The sequence below is a fragment of the Ahaetulla prasina genome, chromosome 4 (assembly GCF_028640845.1).
Source record: "Ahaetulla prasina isolate Xishuangbanna chromosome 4, ASM2864084v1, whole genome shotgun sequence".
NCBI lineage: Eukaryota > Metazoa > Chordata > Lepidosauria > Squamata > Colubridae > Ahaetulla > Ahaetulla prasina.
This window is the reverse complement of record NC_080542.1, coordinates 43,501,990-43,520,462: the sequence shown is the minus strand read 5'-3', so window position 1 is coordinate 43,520,462 and position 18,473 is coordinate 43,501,990. Positions and strand designations below refer to the sequence as shown.

The 18,473-nt window shown below is 39.4% G+C and overlaps 1 protein-coding gene across 1 annotated transcript in view; it reads right to left on the bottom strand.

Annotated features, from left to right (window-relative positions):
• LOC131197417 (collagen alpha-1(XVIII) chain-like) overlaps nucleotides 1-18,473 on the bottom strand; it is a 102,279-nt gene that overhangs the window by 14,605 nt on the left and 69,201 nt on the right. The window contains exons 4-16 of the mRNA XM_058181455.1: nucleotides 16,330-16,433; nucleotides 12,755-12,865; nucleotides 10,979-11,047; nucleotides 10,438-10,506; nucleotides 9,680-9,736; nucleotides 8,623-8,868; nucleotides 5,976-6,326; nucleotides 5,649-5,768; nucleotides 4,424-4,465; nucleotides 3,142-3,168; nucleotides 2,953-3,021; nucleotides 1,808-1,846; nucleotides 1,405-1,476 (exon numbers count right to left, since the gene is read on the bottom strand). Coding sequence (XP_058037438.1) covers nucleotides 1,405-1,476; nucleotides 1,808-1,846; nucleotides 2,953-3,021; nucleotides 3,142-3,168; nucleotides 4,424-4,465; nucleotides 5,649-5,768; nucleotides 5,976-6,326; nucleotides 8,623-8,868; nucleotides 9,680-9,736; nucleotides 10,438-10,506; nucleotides 10,979-11,047; nucleotides 12,755-12,865; nucleotides 16,330-16,433 — 1,376 coding nt within the window. The remainder of the gene's footprint in view (nucleotides 1-1,404; nucleotides 1,477-1,807; nucleotides 1,847-2,952; nucleotides 3,022-3,141; nucleotides 3,169-4,423; nucleotides 4,466-5,648; nucleotides 5,769-5,975; nucleotides 6,327-8,622; nucleotides 8,869-9,679; nucleotides 9,737-10,437; nucleotides 10,507-10,978; nucleotides 11,048-12,754; nucleotides 12,866-16,329; nucleotides 16,434-18,473) is intronic.

The following is an 18,473-nucleotide window of genomic DNA, read 5'->3' as shown; positions in this document are numbered from 1 at the left end:
ATCCTATACCATTTCAAACAAATAGTTGTCCAATCTCTTTTTAAAACCTCCAATGTTGCAGCACCCACAACTTTTGGAGGCAAGTCGTTCCACTGATTCCTTTCCGTAAAATGCTTGACTTCCCCTCTGCCCGTAATACTATGGTATACGATGAGTGGACTCACATGGTAAGACATTGATGTATATTTGTTCTACTTTGAGAAAGTAGGAAAGATCCCCATTGTAGTGTGTTTCTCAGCCTCAGAACTTTAAGATATGTGGACTTCAATTCTCCAGCATGCTGGCTGGGGAATTCAGGGAATTGAAGTCAGGGGTGAAATGCTCCTGGTTCGGACCGGATCATCCGATCTGGTAGCGATGGTGGCAGGTGGTTCAGAGAACCGGTAGCAAAAATCCCTCCCCCCCCCAATGCCCAGCTGAGCTGTGTGATCATCAGAGGCTTTTTTTTTACTTTTAAAAGCAATTTTTCTTCGGCTGAAAAAATGCCTTTAAAAGTAAAAAAAAAAGCCTCTGATGATCAGCCGAAGAGATGGTAAAAATGCTTTTAAAGGGCTCTGATGATCCCAGCTGAGTTGCCTGATTGTCAGAGCCTTCAGTAGAAAAAATGCTTTTAAAATGCTCTGATGATCCCAGCTGAGTTGCCTGATTGTCAGAGCCTTTTAGAAGCATTTTTTCTACAATCTCTTCGGCCAAAGAGGTTGTAAAAATGCTTTTAAAAGGCTCTGACTGTCCCAGCTGAGTTGCTTGATAGTCAGAGGCTTTTTTTCCCTTTTAAAGGAAAAACAATGCTTTTAAAAGAAAACAAAAGCCTCTGATGATCAGGCAACTCAGCTGGGATTGTCAGAGCCTTTTAAAAGCATTTTTTCTACCAAAGGCTCTGGGGATCAGGAAACTCAGCTGGGAGCGCCAGAGCCTTTTAACCTCTTTGGCCGAAGAGGTTGTAGAAAAAATGCTTCTAAAAGTTAAAAAAAAAAGTTGGCCATGCCCACCCAGTCACATTACCCACCCACATCAAGCCACCCCCACAGAACCGGTAGTAACAAATTTTACATTTCACCACTGGTTGAAGTCCACACATTGTAAAATTTAGGAACACTGCCACATTGAGTTACAACATTTTCTTCAGTCATCTAACTATTATGAGTTAGTAGCACAAATTAATAGCGATGGGACAACCTTTTATTGCCTCATTGGTATCTGATATTCTATGACACTAGAATATTCTATAAATAACAAAGGAGTGGAGGTAGAGTTGGAGTAAGGATCCTTTGTTCACAGAATTTTACAAGCTGTCAGATATCCTGTGTTTGCAGTCATGTCCTGCAACATAGCATCATTCTATTCCAGAGAAAGTCCATCAAAAAGGAAAAATGTTGGCAGAATTAAATAAGAGAATTAACTTACATTTAGATAAAGTACACCGGGTGGTCCAGGAGGCCCTGGAGGGCCAGGCTTTCCTGGAAGGCCTGGAAGTCCCTGGAAGAGATAACAGTATTACCTTGCCTATCCTGAAATTAAGTTTTACAGACAGTGATCATTTCCTGCAAGTAATTCCTATGGGTGAATGAATTTTATGTGGCAGATCCATAGACACCAATGTTCTGTCACACTGTAAATTGTAGAAGCATTCTGCATATACCATATGAGAGCACACACGGCTCATTCAGACATGGAATTTTCTTTGGGGAAAAAGCTAGGATGGGATTTAAGACATCCCAAAGTCCAAAAAACACACATATTTTTTATAGGATCAAACTGAAACAACACTAGGAGCTTTGCAAGTAATGATAAATTGGATGTGACGTACGTAGTTGGGACCACGTGCCTCTAGATCGTCTCTTAATTTCTGGAAGAGAGACAGAAAAGGAAGTAAATTGACTAATCATCTATACCAGGTGTCTGCAAACTTGGCTCTTTTAAGACTTGTGGACTTCAACTCCCAGAGTTCCTCAGACTCTGAGAGTTGAAGTCCACAAATCTTAAAAGAGCCAAGTTTGCAGACCCCTGATCTATACTGACATATTGCATCTGTTTACATTCACTTAAACTGTTCCTTAAAATATTTTAATATCGATGGAAAATATTCTGACTTATAAATATATAGGTAGTCCTCAACTTACAACCTTTCAGTTAGTGACAATTCAAAGTTACAGCAGCACTGAAGAAAAGTGGCTTATCTCCATTTTCACACCCACAACCATTGTGGCAACTCCATGGTCACATGATCAAAAATTGCATTTTTGGGGTCACGTGATACCTGCTACGACCTTCTGACAAGCAACATCAATGGGGAAGCCAGATTCACTTAACAGCTGTGTTACTAACTTACCAATGGCAGTGATTCACTTAACAACTGTGGCAAGAAAACTCATAAAATGGGGCAAAGCTCACTTGTCATAAGTCAAGGACTACCTGTATAGAGGTTTTCCCCCCTGAAATGGGTATCTATGTGCAACCAAAGAGATTTAAGTCCACTATATAATTAGAAAAAACCCACTTATATTGAGAGAAGCAGAAAAAGGGAAAACATGCTGTTTCTAGTTAGGATAGTGTAGCTGTGAGTAGTCTATGTTAAAAGAACTCTTTGAGAATTTAATGCAGTTTGCAGTGTTTTTATCTGTGCAACAATATCTGTTTGCCTCCATTATATCCTGGTTTTGGTATTTGTAACTGGAGCAAATAATGAAATGACCCACAAAAATCTACAGAGTTCTTTCCTCTGAGAGAAATAAAATTATATTGTATCTTTGGGTTTCTCTCCATGAGATAAAGTGGATAATTTCCCAAGCCTATCTTGGAATGAAGCCTCTGCCCAGCAGTTTTCCAGATTTCTCTAGACTGATATTTCAGAATGGGGGGAAGGGAGAAAAAGTTAAACTGGTTAGAAGGGAGTAGTTAGAACTACTCTCCCAGACCAATAATTAAAAAGGATTACACATCTCTCTAACATACCTTTTGGTAGATAAAAGTCATCCAAGAATCAATGTCACTTCTTGCATCCTTGCAGCAACTGCTACATTCCTGTGGGAAAATAAGCCTTTTAAAGCTTTCTAGAGAATTTTAAAATAAAATAAAAAAAAATAATTTATTTTCCATCAATGACCCTTGAAGGATGGGATATTGCTTTCTATGACTACGCACCACTTTTCCTGGTTCTCCTTTTTCACCCTGCAAAGAAATCAAATAAAACATCAATCAATCAATCAATCAATCAATCAATCAGGTATTAGGATTGCAAATTCTTGGTTTTGCCTTCTTGAAAGCAAGCTTATAAGCAAGCAGGATATGAAAGCTGTATTTGGAGGTGGAGGAACTGATTTTTTCACTGCAAAATGACATTTGTGGTAGTAGTTAGAGAGCTGTGACATGGATTTCATTTTAAAAGCTAGAATGTATCTAGGTTTTTGCTGCATCTAGGTTTTTGCTGCTCCATATGAATCTTTACCTTTAAGAAGTTCTTATCGTTTCTCCATGGTAAAAGCTCATTTAACTCTGAGGGTTTCAAACAATGCTTGTTATGCTATTTTGCTATAAATTGCTAGCAGCATTGAAATAGACTTTCTATATGGATAGGATAGAGGGACATTGTAAATGTTCTTGAATGAAAGTTCCCAGCAGCTCCAGCCAGCAAGGCCAGTGATGAAGGATGCTGAGAACTGCAATACCTGGATTGCCTTGGATTGTCTGTCTATGGCTGTTGAATTTGTCCTGGACAAGGGAAAAAAACTAAATTTGATTAATTAAAATGAAATTCAATAGGTTAACAGGATTTCTTTTCGTATGTTCAATTACGTAACAATTATAATTTGTTATATATAACTAGTGGTTTAAGGAATAGCCTGACTAGGTGGCTCAGTGGCTAAGGCACTGAGCTTGACATCAGTACAGGTCTCCTGCGTGAGCAGGGGGTTGGACTAGATGACCTCCAAGGTCCCTTCCAACTCTGTTACTGTTAAGGAAGGTCTCAGAGAGTTACAGGGTAGTCTTCAACTTACAACTCTAATGGAACATCAGGGTTATCAAAGCGACTGACCAGCTTTAGAATTTTTTTGTGTGGCAGTCTTTAAGAGAACGTGGCAGTTGAAAAGTGATTGCTGCAGTCTTTAAATGAACACTGCAGTCGTTAAGTGAACCAATGGTTTCTTACGAGAATGGTTTTTGCTGACAAGTGGAAGAAAATAACAGTTTTTGCCAAAAAAAATAAATAGCCCCAAGTAGGTAGGCCTGTTGTAACTTTGAACAGTTGCGAAGTAACCGGTTGAGGACTACAAATACTGAAGCTTTAAAGTGTTATTGAGGCTACTGGGACTGTAGCTTGTACTCCTGTTCTCTAGGAGACTTAAATCCAATGCACACGTATGACTTGCAAGCCAGCTAGAAGGACAGCCAGCAGCCATAGGATAAGGTTAAGACCACTACTCACCTTAGGGCCAGGAGAGCCTTGAACACCAGCTTCATAATTATACTAGAAAGAACAAGAGAAGGGATCAGTGCAGCCCATAGGAATAACCCCATCCCTATTATTAGTGTGTGCAGATAACACACTTTTGATCTTTCTTATGTGTACTCTTGTTAGAATGCTGTGTCTATGGCTGGAGACAAAACAAATAAACCATGTCAGACAATAAAGGACTATCCTGACTATATTCATGTATTAAAAAAAAAAGTCTTCGCTTATAAAATCCCCCCCCCCTCCTGTCCAGTTATAAGATGTTTTTTCTGTTTTGGCATTCATTAAAGGAGTGAACAGTGGAAGGCAAATAGCAAAACATAATTTTGAATCGTGAATTGGTGTAGACCAAAAACAACAACCCTAAAAACCCATTTGACTTTTTGGGGTCTTTCCTTTAACCCACAGTAAGAGTATAATATTCTGTCCTGCTGAATATTGTAGGGACACTGAGATATCATTAAAATTGTCACAGCTGGAAAGTTGGATTTTTTGTGTTTGTATGCCTTTGGGAAAGGAGCAAGAATCCATGTGGCCTCTTAAACTTCCCTCCTATGAGAAAATCACCTTGATTCTTTGGGTTTTCAGTCTTTTAAAGACCAACACTTAAGGTGATTAATTTGCCCCTTTGACCTTCCCCCTATAAAACCCCCCTCCCCCCAAAAATTGACCATTTATGCCAGGGCTGAAATCCAACAGGTTCTGACAAGTTTTGGAGAACTGGAAATTTTGAGCAGTTCAGAGAACCGGCAAATACCACCTCTGGCTGGCCTCAGAGTGGGGTGGGAATGAAGATTTTGTAGTATCCTTCTCCTGCCACGCCCACCAAGCCACATCCATAGAACCGGTAGTAAAAAAATTTGGATTTCACCACTGATTTATACCCTTCCTATTCCAGGGAGTGGGGCTTTAGGGATTGCAAATAAGGGGATGGAGCACAAGTGGTTTACAAGCTGTGAGCACCCCACTCTGTCTCCAAAATAAATAAATTTTACATAAATTTTACATAAATTATAAATACATTATTTATTATACATAAATAAATTTTTGTATAATTTTAGGTTTATAACTTTAAAAAATGGAATAAGGAATGCTTCTGGATGCCAGTTCTCAGCCCCTCTGATAATGGAAACACCTTACATGAAGAACAAATGGGATGTTGCGTGTGCTAGCTGGAGGTTGAGTTGCTTCGACTCACCTGATTACCACCAGATAAGCAAGAAGGACCTGCGGGCCCAGGTGGACCCTGATCTCCCTTTTCTCCAGTTTTTCCTGGTTTGCCTGGCAGCCCAAATTCACCACGGTCTCCTTTCTCCCCCTGAAAGGGTTTAATGCCCGCAAATTAGCATAGCATAGCAAGTCAAAAACAAACAAGCAAACATATCTCAGGAAGTAACAATCAGTTCTGAGCACTTCGTTTCTTTCCTAATTATATCTTGATGATCAATAATTTTATTTTGCTTTTTCTCAGCTCATTCCTCCACCCACATATCCCCCAAATTCTCATAGTAAAGGCAATAGTTACCTTTGAGCCATTCTTTCCCGGAGATCCATGTGTTCCTGGGGGACCTTCTGGTCCAGGGAGGCCTGGTAATCCTGGTGGCCCAATCTGGCCTGGAATTCCTGCATGACCTTCAGGGCCGGGGACTCCTGGAGGGCCCTCTAACCCCATTGGCCCTGGAATCCCTGACAGTCCTGTGGCTCCTGGAGCACCAGGCTGGCCTGGAGCTCCGGGAAGCCCCGGAGCCCCCTGCTGACCTTCATGTCCTGGGAGGCCAGGGGGACCTTGGGGGCCTTCAAGTCCTGGGTATCCTTGGGGTCCTGGATGACCTGGATGACCTGGTGGACCAGGAGGCCCTTCTAGAAAACTGGCTCTCTAGAAAACAGGAAGATGACAGAGAAACAGTTGGAGAGCAGAAAAGGGTAATTTAGCATGTCAAGAACTCATCATCGGTATTTTCACGATACAGTCTTGTCAAAAACTTCAGTGATACTCAAAAGTTAATAGATTCAAGAGGTACAACAGTCATGAGGGATATTGCTTATCTGTTAAATCTGTTTTATATAAAGTATATACTTTATAATTTAGCGATACAGTGCTAAATTAGATGCCATTCAAACTTATTAAGACATCAGCCAGTTTCATTTATACAGAGAGTATAGTATCTTTTTCCAGTCTATCGCTTATAAATTTATTTGTTGTATTTTTTTAAAAAAGATGATAAGTTACTATCATTGACTATTCTTGTTGTGATCAAGGGGGAAATTACATACACACACACACAAACACACACACATGAATATATATGTATATGTATATGTATATATATGTATATATATATGTATATACATATATATATAGAATATATATATGTATATATATATATTATATAGAATAATCAGAGAAGCCATTGAGATAGAAAAACGCCCACACAGCATGAACAAACGAGATGATACCTCCCGCCTACCAGCCATTTGGAAACCCGCCCTTATTGACAAACGAGTCCTTAACACGAGGAATGACACCAGACCCACACTCACGAGGTCCACACAGGATGTCACCACCGCACATCCACCCAGAAAGCAGACCCAAACCCACACTGATCATGAAGCACGACCAAGGACCAGAAGCCAGACTGCAGCTGCAACATTAGCCATTTCAAACCCCTCCAATCCATACATGCAGCAGACTGACACCCACTATGAAGATGTAGCATGACCTCAAAGCCAAACAACAGCTATGCAGCTCACCAGCTCAAATTCCCCTGCAACACAGACTAAATTGAGCACAACCAAGCCCCCACCCAAACAGGACACACCCCCAGCCAATCAGAGCACAAAAACCCCATCCAATCAGAGCACAGCCAAGCTCCCACCCAATCAGTTCAAACCCCACTAGCAGTTAAAAGGAAGAAACAGCTGCGATCACACATTGCTCCCAGAAGCACGAAGCTGAAGCCTGAAGATGACGAATGAGACTTCGTCAAACGCCGCCAAGACACTTCCAATTTTACACGGAGAAAACCCGAACAACCAAAGACCTATATATATATATATATATATATATATATATATATATATATATATATATATATATATATATATATATATATGTGTGTGTGTGTGTGTGTTTTCGTAGGTTTTCAGGGGCATAGGTATAGGTATGAAAGTATTGGCATGTTCGGGTCTTTTCCCATGTAAGGTTAAGAGTATCTTGGTGACGTTTTGATGAGGTCTCACTCATTATCTTCAGGCTGGTGCTTTCGGCTTCGTGCTTCTGTGAGCAAAGGGTGGTCTGAGCTGCCGTCTCTCTATAAATACTGGTGGGGAGATGGGGAGTGTTGCTGTGAGCGGGTTGGTTGGCTGTGTGGTTGCATCTTGATTGGTAGATGGAGTGGGTGTTTGTTGTTTATTCTTTTTTTAAAGTTCATACTGGTTTTTGTCTTTTTAAATTTAATTATTATAAAAAGAATTTTGAACTAACAAATTATCTTGGCAGTTAAATTGAAAAAGACATAATGTTGGTGTATGTTTCTTGCCTAGGGTTAAACTGAGTGTGTTTCCCCCTCCTGGTCTCATGCTCAGCCCATATAAAGGGTCACAATATTGTGTTGTTCACAAGCTGTACAGTCCAATAATGTATAGGCTGATAAGAAAGTCCAGAGTAATAAAGTATGAAGGGGGAGGCAGCATACAACTTCTTTTGGCTTGAAATTGTGCCTCCTATTTCTGTCTTAACATCCACATTGTTGTGGCTTAATGAACTTTTGATTTCACTGTAGTGGTTGAGAAATAACCTATCCCCTTTCCCCTCATTTTAGGCTTTTTGAAGAGCACTGAATTGTGGTTGTTTGTTGGGGACACTTTTCGGCTTTACAGTCTAGTCCCCAACAAACAAATTCTTAAGCCATTTGCCTCTTCCAACTATGCACTGGAGGCAACAAATGGATTCACCATCACCAGTTAACTAAAATAACACCAGGTTTTCAAGATCAGCCAAAATGCAAGCAAGCAAGCAAATAAAAACAGATCACATTTTGAATTAGCTTGAAGCATTATGTAAATTTTGGATAACAAGAAAAGGTGGATATAGTATCTTTGCTTGGTGAACATAGTATTTTTATATTATTATAAAAACAATAATATTGCCGTAGTCTATCAACAAATCTCACCTTGTCTTCTCCATCCTGGGTATCAGTGAAGTCCACGATTTTAGGAAGAGTTGGACATGGTGGCCCTGCTGGTCCTGATGGCCCTGCTGGTCCTTGTGGACCTGCTGGTCCTTGTGGTCCCTTTGGTCCTACTGGTCCTGGTATTCCCTGAAGTCCTGGAACGCCAGGATAGCCAGGTTTGCCAGTTGGCCCAGTTTTTCCAGTTGCTCCTTTTTCTCCTGGGGGACCCTGGTCACCTTTTGCTCCCTGTTGTAAAAAAAAAGAACTTGAGATAAGAAGAACAGTGCACGTTCTGATAACATGGTGGCAGTGAAGTGGCTGGGAACTGAAGTCCAGACATCTTAGAAGAGGGGTCTCCAACCTTGGCAACTTTAAGACCTGTGGACTTCAACTCCCAGAATTCCTCAGCCAGCAAAGCTTTGCTGGCTGAGGAATTCTGGGAGTTGAAGTCCACAGGTCTTAAAGTTGCCGAGGTTGGAGACCCCTATCTTAGAAGATTGAGAAACAGCAATCTAAAGCATAATCAAATCTATCCCTTTTCAACATGGTAGATTCCGGATGTGTTTGGAAGGTTGATAATTCTTGGAGCTGCTTCTGAAGGATGTCAGGTTAGGGAAACCAGCTCAGATCCTCAAGGTTTCTATTTAAGTTGTCTTTTAGCAACCCGCACTCCCACTGCATCCTTGGCAGACATTTTGTGCTTTAACTTTAACAAATCCGCAACAGTAAATCTAATTTAATGTCTTCAACTCATCTCAGCACAAGGAGAAACTAATAGCTGAATTCTTGACTAACAAGCACTTTTTAAGGCACAATACTATTGATTTTTTTGGGTGGCTTGACAGGGTAATTTACAGCAGTAAATAACACAAGTAGCTTAACTGTGATTTAGTTTACATTTGGGGAAAAATAACAGACGTTTTCTTGTCTTGGGCAGCTTTCTTAAGACAGAAACGTCAAAATATGGACTTAATGCCAGCTAAATTGCAAATGTACCTAGTGGAAATAACCTTTGTTATTTCCACTATGGAAAAAGATAAATATATAACATGCACACCTTTGGACCAGGCAGGCCAGGTATTGCTGGACAGACACACTGTGAAGTATCGTTAATCTAAGGAAGAGAGAAAACACAGCTAATGATAAACCATCTCTTAAAAAGCAAGAAAGGAGATGAGGAATATTGACCTCATGAAAGTACTAAACAATTATACCTAAACAATTATGTTGATCAAATGGAAAGCATAGTTCCTAATTATGTAAGAAAGAACCATGCACAAGTATTGGCAGAAAGCAGTGATGACATCAAAACAATTAAACATGCATTGTAACATTAAAGGATAAGTTCTACTCTTATATTTGAGTTGCAAAATTGCATGCAAGAGACAGAATTTGCATTACAATGCACAGGCTGCCCTTTGCTTCCCTTCTGTCTGCCTCCATGGACTCATGTAACTGATCCCTCACATTCAGTAATTTCTTAATTGAAGGAACTATGAATTCCTTCATAAGGATGCTGTCTTAGCCCTTTCTAGAAAAACAAAGTAGTGTACGCTGATCTTGATTGAATTGATGCATCTTTAATAAAGTTTCAAAAACTGTAGGTTGTCAAAATGCAGATTACTAGAATCAACAATAGTATTCTTTGATGTCTATTTGTTCCTATTTTTAGAATCTTGATGATGGAGATGATTAAGGGATGATGGAAAATTTATTGGTTCATCTGCTAGAAAACCTTTTATCTACAGATAACTTAATGAGATTCTCAAACTATAAGAGTTATGTAATACACATTTGGTAATATTTTTAACTTACTGGTCTTGCCATAGAATCCCCTGTGATAGTGGATTGCTGAACTGAAGTCATGAGGACTTTTGGAGTGGTCTAGGATAAAAAAATCAGGGCAATAAGGAAATTAATCAGGGCAATAAGGAAATTAAGGAAACTGAGGGTAGAACAAGAAGCAATGGGTGGAAACTGATCAAGGAAAGAAGCAACTTAGAACTAAGGAGAAATTTCCTGACAGTTAGAACAATTAATAAGTGGAATGACTTGCCTGCAGAAGTTGTGAATGCTCCAACACTGGAAATTTTTAAGAAAATGTTGGATAACCATCTGACTGAGATAGTGTAGGGTTTCCTGCCTGGGCAGGGGGTTGGACTAGAAGGCCTCCAAGGTCCCTTCCAACTCTGTTGTTATGTTATAATTTTTAAAGCATCAGTTAGCCCTAGTCTTCTCATTTCTCACCTAAAATTTCCTACCCAACCCAAATCCTAGCATTTTTTTTTAAATAGAAGAGGAAATTCTCAAATTATAAGAGTTATGTAATACACATTTGATAATAATTTTAACTTACTGGTTTTGCCATAGAATCCCCTGTGATAGTTGATTGCTGAACTGAAGTCATGAGGACTTTTGGAGTGGTCTAGGATAAAAAAACCAGGGCAATAAGGAAATTAATTTTTAAAGCATCAGTTAGCCTTCTCACCTAAAATTTCCTACCCAACCAAAATCCTAGCATTTTTTTTAAATAGAATAGAATAGAATTTTTATTGACCAAGTGTGATTGGACACACAAGGAATTTGTCTTGGTGCATATGCTCTCAGTGTACATAAAAGAAAAGATACCTTCATCAAGGTACAACATTTACAACACAATTGATGATCAATATATCAATATAAATCATAAGGATTGCCAGCAACAAGTTATAGTCATAGAAATTAGCTGCAACGTTTATAAATTAAATTTTCACTGCGTTGGAATACTATATATGTTAATTGAGAAGTAAGTCCCACTAAATAAAAAAACCCCATTTTCTTAAATACACTTCTTTAGATGTTTTCTTCTTGCTCTTTTCTTTCAGAGTGGCAGTGTGTGTGATCAGCTGTGGCATGTGATTTATTTTTTTTCTTTTAAAAACATTTTTTTACAACCTATTCGGCTGAAGAGGTTGTAAAAAAATGCTTTTAAAAGTAAAAAAAGAAGTCTCTGACGATTGCATGTCTCAGCTGGGCATGGGCGGGGGGTGGGAGAGGGATTTTTGCTACCGGTTCTCTGAACCACCCACCGCCATTGCTACTGAATTGGCTGATCTGGTCCGAACCGGGAGCATTTCACCCCTGGTTTGGCGGTATTACTTGACACATTTTCAATATTATTTGAAAGTGGCATAAAATTCCATCAAACTAAGAGAGACATTATTTGCTGACAGATCAACAGCAATGGATCATTCAGCCAGGAGCCTTGGATCTTTAGGGAAGAGGAGAATGCAGATTCAATAAAAAGTTGTGGAGCAGAGAGAGTTTGTCCTCACTAACAGAACACCTGATGTTTTGGTAGAACCTACAGTTCTGAGATGAAAATAAAGTAAACATGATGTGTGAGTCTCCCTTGTTAGTCCTTTCCTGTAAACAGAAAACAACTAATTTCATATAAATCAAAATGACAGGGACGGTGGTCACTTTGGGAGCCCACAAGCGCAGATTTGCTCTTCATCCTATTCCTTGCTCCACATCTTTAGAAACGCTGGTGTTTCTTTTCGCAATCGGGGAAGAGATACTTTATGGTGCTTAAGGAGATGGGGGGAGATTGCTGCCATTGGTGAGGAAGGCTGTGGCTTCTTGCTGATTTGCCCACCCTTAGTTGCTGCAGCCAGAGGAGGGGTTGTGCCTCAGTTTTCTGATCAGAAAGTTCCCTGTGAGGTTTCCCTTGGGCCCCAGAGAACTCTACATATGCTAATGATTCTTCAAAGCAACAGAAAGAAGCAATGCTGATTTTATCAAACCAGAATAAAACCAGTCTATGGCTGAAATGGTTGTATCTTACATTTTTGAGATGTGAGGAACCCTTTAAGATGATACTTGCACCTATTTGGATATCAATATTAAGAAATCAACCTTCTAAATGCACTGGGCAGGCAAACCCCCAAATTTCCTAACCAGAACTGCAGACTAGGAATTTTTTAAAGAAACTGCAGTGTTCATACTTAAAAAGGGCACTAGATTGAGGAACAAAAAGTCAGTAACTGCTGTGATTGGTTTAATTGGCCAGTTCTGATGACAAAATCTAGAACCCAACCCAAAGAACTGGATGCGTCTACCAGGCATTTGGGCAATCTCTACGGATTGTTACCTGGACGATTATGAATTCAGAGTCTTCTTCCAGAGCGCTGCCCTCAAACAAGGTTGAAACAGAAGGGCTATCATCAAAAGCATCTTCATTTGGTATACCAGATGAACTTGTCTGGGAAAAAAAAAAGAGAGGAAACTTGCATTCATTTCTGATTCTGAATATTTGTTTATTGCTTTATATCTAGTCTCTTATAAAAATGCAAGATAGTACGCTCCTTACAATTTTATCTTTACAACAACCGTATGGTAAATCCAACTGGAAGGTGCATTGTTACCTACTGAGTTTCATTGCAGGGTAGGAATTTCTGATTTTTTTATTTTGTTCCTTGATCCCTGTAGAGAGCAGAGGTGAAGTTGTGGGGAGGATTTCACCCACTGATTCAGGTCATTCTGCCACAGCACTCAAGGCTTTGTTGAGTCTGACAAGACCCTGAGTGTTGATAAGGCACAGGAAAAATGTCAGCGTGAAATTGTGCAGAGACAGTGAGAAGGAGCCAGAGGTTGTCACATGGTGTGAGAGAGCTGGCCTTGGACTTTGGCCTCCATCTCTGCATCTAGAGATGTTCAAATTAGCAGTGGTTGAGTCTCACTTTTTCATGTGGGATTGTGGGGGAGGGGATGTAGAAAGTTATGAGGCAGCTGCTACTAAATAGGAAAGTTTTAATTATGCTGTCTGTAATTGAAAAAATTATTTGAATGGTTGCTCCCTCCAAATAATTTACTATTGCTGCTGCTGCTGCTGCTGTTACTACTACTTTTTTCAATGCTTAAGGCCATTGAATCAGAAAATCTCAAGATGGCTTCCAGAAGCCCATCCCAGTTTGCTCTGTGTCAGAAGAGAAAGAGAAGGAGAAGCAAACCAACCAACCAACCAACCAACCAACCAACCAACCAACCAACCAACCAGGAGTGTACAGTCTTGACAACTTGAAGACCTATGTACTTCAACTCCCAGAGTTGCCTAGCCAGCATGTTAAAATTTCATAAAATCCAGGAGTGAAATGCTCCCGGTTAGGACTGGATCATGCGATCCAGTAGTGATCATGGCCAGTGGTTTGGCAATCCAGTAGCGATGGCGGAACAAAGCTCCGCCTACCCGCCCGGGGGTCATTATTTCCTTACTTACTACATGGATAAACAGCCAATGTGATGGTAGGACTGGGATTTGGAATATCCAGGTTCTAGTTCTCCTTTAGACAAGGAAAGCCTTGATCCTGTGATTCCTTCTTAGCTTTAAAGTGAATAGGATATTTTAAAAAAATATATCCCAGAAGAGGGAAATTGCAATAGTGCCAAGAAAACTTTATGAAGTAACCAGGAATCGCTCATTGTTTTCACTCCCCAACATCCTACAATATTGGATGTTGGACAACCTTTCTACAGCACCCTTAGGAATTCAGAATTTAAAAATATAATGGCACTGAAAAAATGATTTATGACCATTTATCACACTTACAACCATCGCAGCATGACACCCGATCAAAATTCAAATGCTTGACAACAGGTTCGTATTTATGACAGTTGCAGTGTCCTGGGATCATGTGATCACCTTTTGTGACCTTCTGACAAGCAAAATCATTGGGGAAGCCAGATTCACTTAACAACCATGTCACTAACTTAATAGCTGCAGTGATTCATTTACCAACTATGGCAAGAAAGGTCGCAAAATAGGACAAAATTCACTTAACAAACGTTTCACTTAGGAACAGAAATGTCGGGCTCAATTGTAGTCGTAATTTGAGGACTACCTCTTCTAGTCCTGCCTTAATCCTGAAACCTGTCTGCATGATCTTTGGCCAGTCACTCTCTCTCAGCCCAATCTTCCTCACAGGGTTGTTGTTGTGAAAAAATTGGGAGGAGGAAGATGTGTTGGATATGCTTGCTGCCTTGAGTTATTTGTAAAAATAATAAAGGTGGGGTATAAATACATAAAAATAAATAAATAAAAGGTATATATGATTTATCAGCATCTATTCAATCTCTAACTATTATGATTGTAAATACTACAGTTATTGAAGCCTTGTTATTTTATTTATGTGCCATAAGCTGGCACATACTTATACACTCATTCACAATTGCTAAAAGTAGTATAGGTCGGGGGAAAATAGCACTTTGAGGGTTGGACTAGATGACCTCTAAGGTCCCTTCTAATTCTGTTAGTTCAATGACAGGCTGAATGCTTTTCCATGTAGAAGGTAGCAGATGGAATTGATGATCCATTCATTAGAGTGAACTCACCTCCTCAACTATCAGATGTTAAGAAAGGGCAGGAAGGCTAGCATGAGATACTGGATGAACTGTTATGGGCATTATGCATCTAAATTGTTCTTCAGGTGAATGCGTAATAGATTTGACTTATTATTGTATACAGGTTCTATGTTTGGGTTGGGAATAAATGGCATTTTATTTTGCCCCAGGTAACAAAATATATTAAGTTTTCATTTAAGGCAGAGTTACATAAAAAAATGCTGCTATGTAGAAAACTCTAGATAGTTGCTTCTCAACAGGGGTGGGAGGGATGGGGGGGTTTGGGGGGTTGGGGGGGTAGGGAGGTGGTGGTGGGGGCTGGAGTGTCATTGTTTAGGAACACTGGAACTAAAGTTCTCAGACTTTCCTATGCATTGGGACCGTTATAGTAGATGAGATAGCACTGCGAAGTGCAGCCTCCCACTTGTTCTCTGCAGAAAAAAAACCAAAACAAGCCCAGGCTCTCAAGGACAAGAAAATTTTAGCCACCCAGGTGTCTTTGAAATATGGCTCTTGTGCCATGATTAGAGATGCTGGGAACTTTTGTTCACCGATATCAGAGGATTGCAAATTCACCCATGACCAAAACATACAATTACGTAGCAGAAACCATTTTGTGTAGTTTAGAATATAGTTTAATGGTTCTGAACTGCTTGAATGTTAAGGTAGCCTCACTTTAATAATTAAAATGGAATGAGGAAATAACTCTTCTTTCATAATAATTATTATAGAAGGCTGTGTTTTGATATATGCATCCCCCTTCTACTCTTTTTAATATTATGCCACAAAATGACATGTAACGTTTAGATTACATAATATGAATAACTATTACATTTTCAAAACTTTTATTAGCAAGCAAAATGACTTGTAAAAACTCAGTCAATATGTCTTCTACTTTACTCCCCCCTCTTCACATACACACACACTGTAGACGTATTTTTTTTGCCCATTCCTCAAGTGATTTATGAATTCTATTCACCATCAGCATGCACATAAAGATACATTTAGAGTTGCCATAAGCATATCATATTCAAGTATTTAAAAATAAAGATCAATGAAAACTTATATTTCCTCGGGGAAGGGGAGGGGAAAGGGGGGGAAATTTTGTAAAACTTTTTCAACTAAAAAAAAAAAAGAAAATTTATATTTCCTGAGTTGTTTTTGAATCAAATCAATCAATTTCGAAAGAAAGCACCTGTTTAATTCTGGAGAACTAGTTGGCACTTCTGACTGCCCTTCATTGCAATGTTATTATTCATCTTAGTTGCCACACAACTAAATCAATAATCAGTTATCATCTGACCCATATCACACATGATAAATGCTCACCAAATCTAGGAATTGTTCCTCTTCAGTTGTATCTGGTGTATCATGAGGAATGGAACTAGTCAGGATCGTAGGCACAGAAAACTGCTTCACATCAGTTTTTGCCTCTGAGAAAACAAAGGGAAAGGAGATTGGAAGCTATACTTTTATATACACAAAACATAAATGCAATTGCTCTGTCCTCGACACTGATTTTCCAAGAAGGGAAGATAGAAGAACAATAAGAGAAGAGACACTATTAATTACACAGATGTTAGAAAGAACATCTGTGTCCTTCTTAAAGCTCAAAACCAGAATTGCAATTGCCCTGTCCCTGACACTGATTTCCCAAGAACGGAAGAGATAGAGAAGGACACACTATTAATTACACAGATTTTAGAAAGAATTTCATCTTTCCTTCTTAAAGCTCAAAACCAGAATTGCAATATTCTGTGAGGAAGGAATTCCCTGTGAGGAAGGTAAACCGGAGAGAAAATTGTGTAAAGACACTCATCAACAAGAATTTGAAGCTGTTTTGCTAATCAACATTATAATTGTTACAAAGCCTCCAGTTTTCTTTGGGTAATTTAGCTGATGCAACTTTCCCCATGCACAAAACCTTATATATTACTCCATCTCCTTTTATCCAGTGAAATTCAAATTCTGCAAATGTGAGACTGAAGCCCTGAGAAATGTGGAGAAAGACAGCCACTCCGATCTCAGGTAGCCTAATTGCCAAAGCTATCTACACCAGGCTTTCTCAATACTGTTTTCAAACGTGCTCACACAAACTGGGAATTTCTGCAAATTACAGTTCAGGTACAATTTGGGGAAGGTTGTGTTAGATACACTATTGCCCAAATCAGGGTTAAACCCATGGTCCCCCAGCCCACATTTGATTTCAAGACATTCTATGGCTGAAATAGTGTACCCTTTTAAATGGGCATTTCTGGATTTTAAATGGTTTTTCAGCTCTTTCCACACAAAAAGAAAATGAGAAATGGGCAAGGAAAAGAAGCAAGAATAATTATACCCTTTTCACTTACCTTGGGGAATCATAGCAGGTGTGGTCATAGCCTTCGGATTTGCAAAAGGCCACCATTGGTACTGAGCAACGCTAGGGGGAGTCAGCCCCCCCAACAGCAAGACAAGGCAAAGGAAGCCCAATGGCTGGTTTCTCCTAAGAGTCTCCATTGCAGTTGCCTGCAGCTTAGCTTCTTCACACTAACCTTTGGCACTTCTGATCCAAGTTCATAGGAGTCCAAGGTGCCCGCCCACAGTCTCTCTCTCTTCCAATCAGCATCTCATTTTAGAAGACATGTGCTGTGACTAAGTAGTCTTACTCTCTCCTCCCTCCTCCCTCCCTTATGCCGGACAGAAGAGTAGTTTTTTTGTTTTACCTTGCATTCCTTTGAATTTTGAATCTCTATGTGCAAAGGGGATGGGGAAGATTGACATCAAATTATATGTACTTATTTTGCTTTTCAAATCACCCTATTTATCTTACTACTAACATAGAATAGAATAGAATAGAATATATAGAACAGAACAGAACAGAACAGAACAGAACAGAATAGAATAGAATAGAATAGAATAGAATAGAATAGAATTTTTATTGGTCAAGTGTGATTGGATACACAAGGAATTTGTCCTGGTGCATATGCTCTCAGTGTACATAAAAGAAAAGATACCTTCATCAAGGTATACACTTAATGATAATCATAGGGTACAAATTTAACACTTAATGATAGTCATAGGCTACAAATAAGCAATCAGGAAACAATATTAGTATAAATCGTTAGGATACAAGCAACAAAGTTACAGTCATAAGTGGAAGGAGATGGGTGATGGGAACGATGAAAAGATTAATAGTAGTGCAGATTTAGTAAATAGTTTGACAGTGTTGAGGGAATTATTTGTTTAGCAGAGTGATGGCCTTCGGGAAAAAACTGTTCTTATGTCTAGTTGTTCTGGTGTGCAGTGCTCTATAGCGTCGTTTTGAGGGTAGGAGTTGAAACAGTTTACAGTATGTCCAGGATGTGAGGGATCTGTAAATATTTTCACGGCCCTCTTTTTGATTCGTGCAGTATACAGGTCCTCTTTACATTAACATGAGTTAACGTTAAGGACCACGACAATAACATATTACAGATAGTCCTCAATTTACA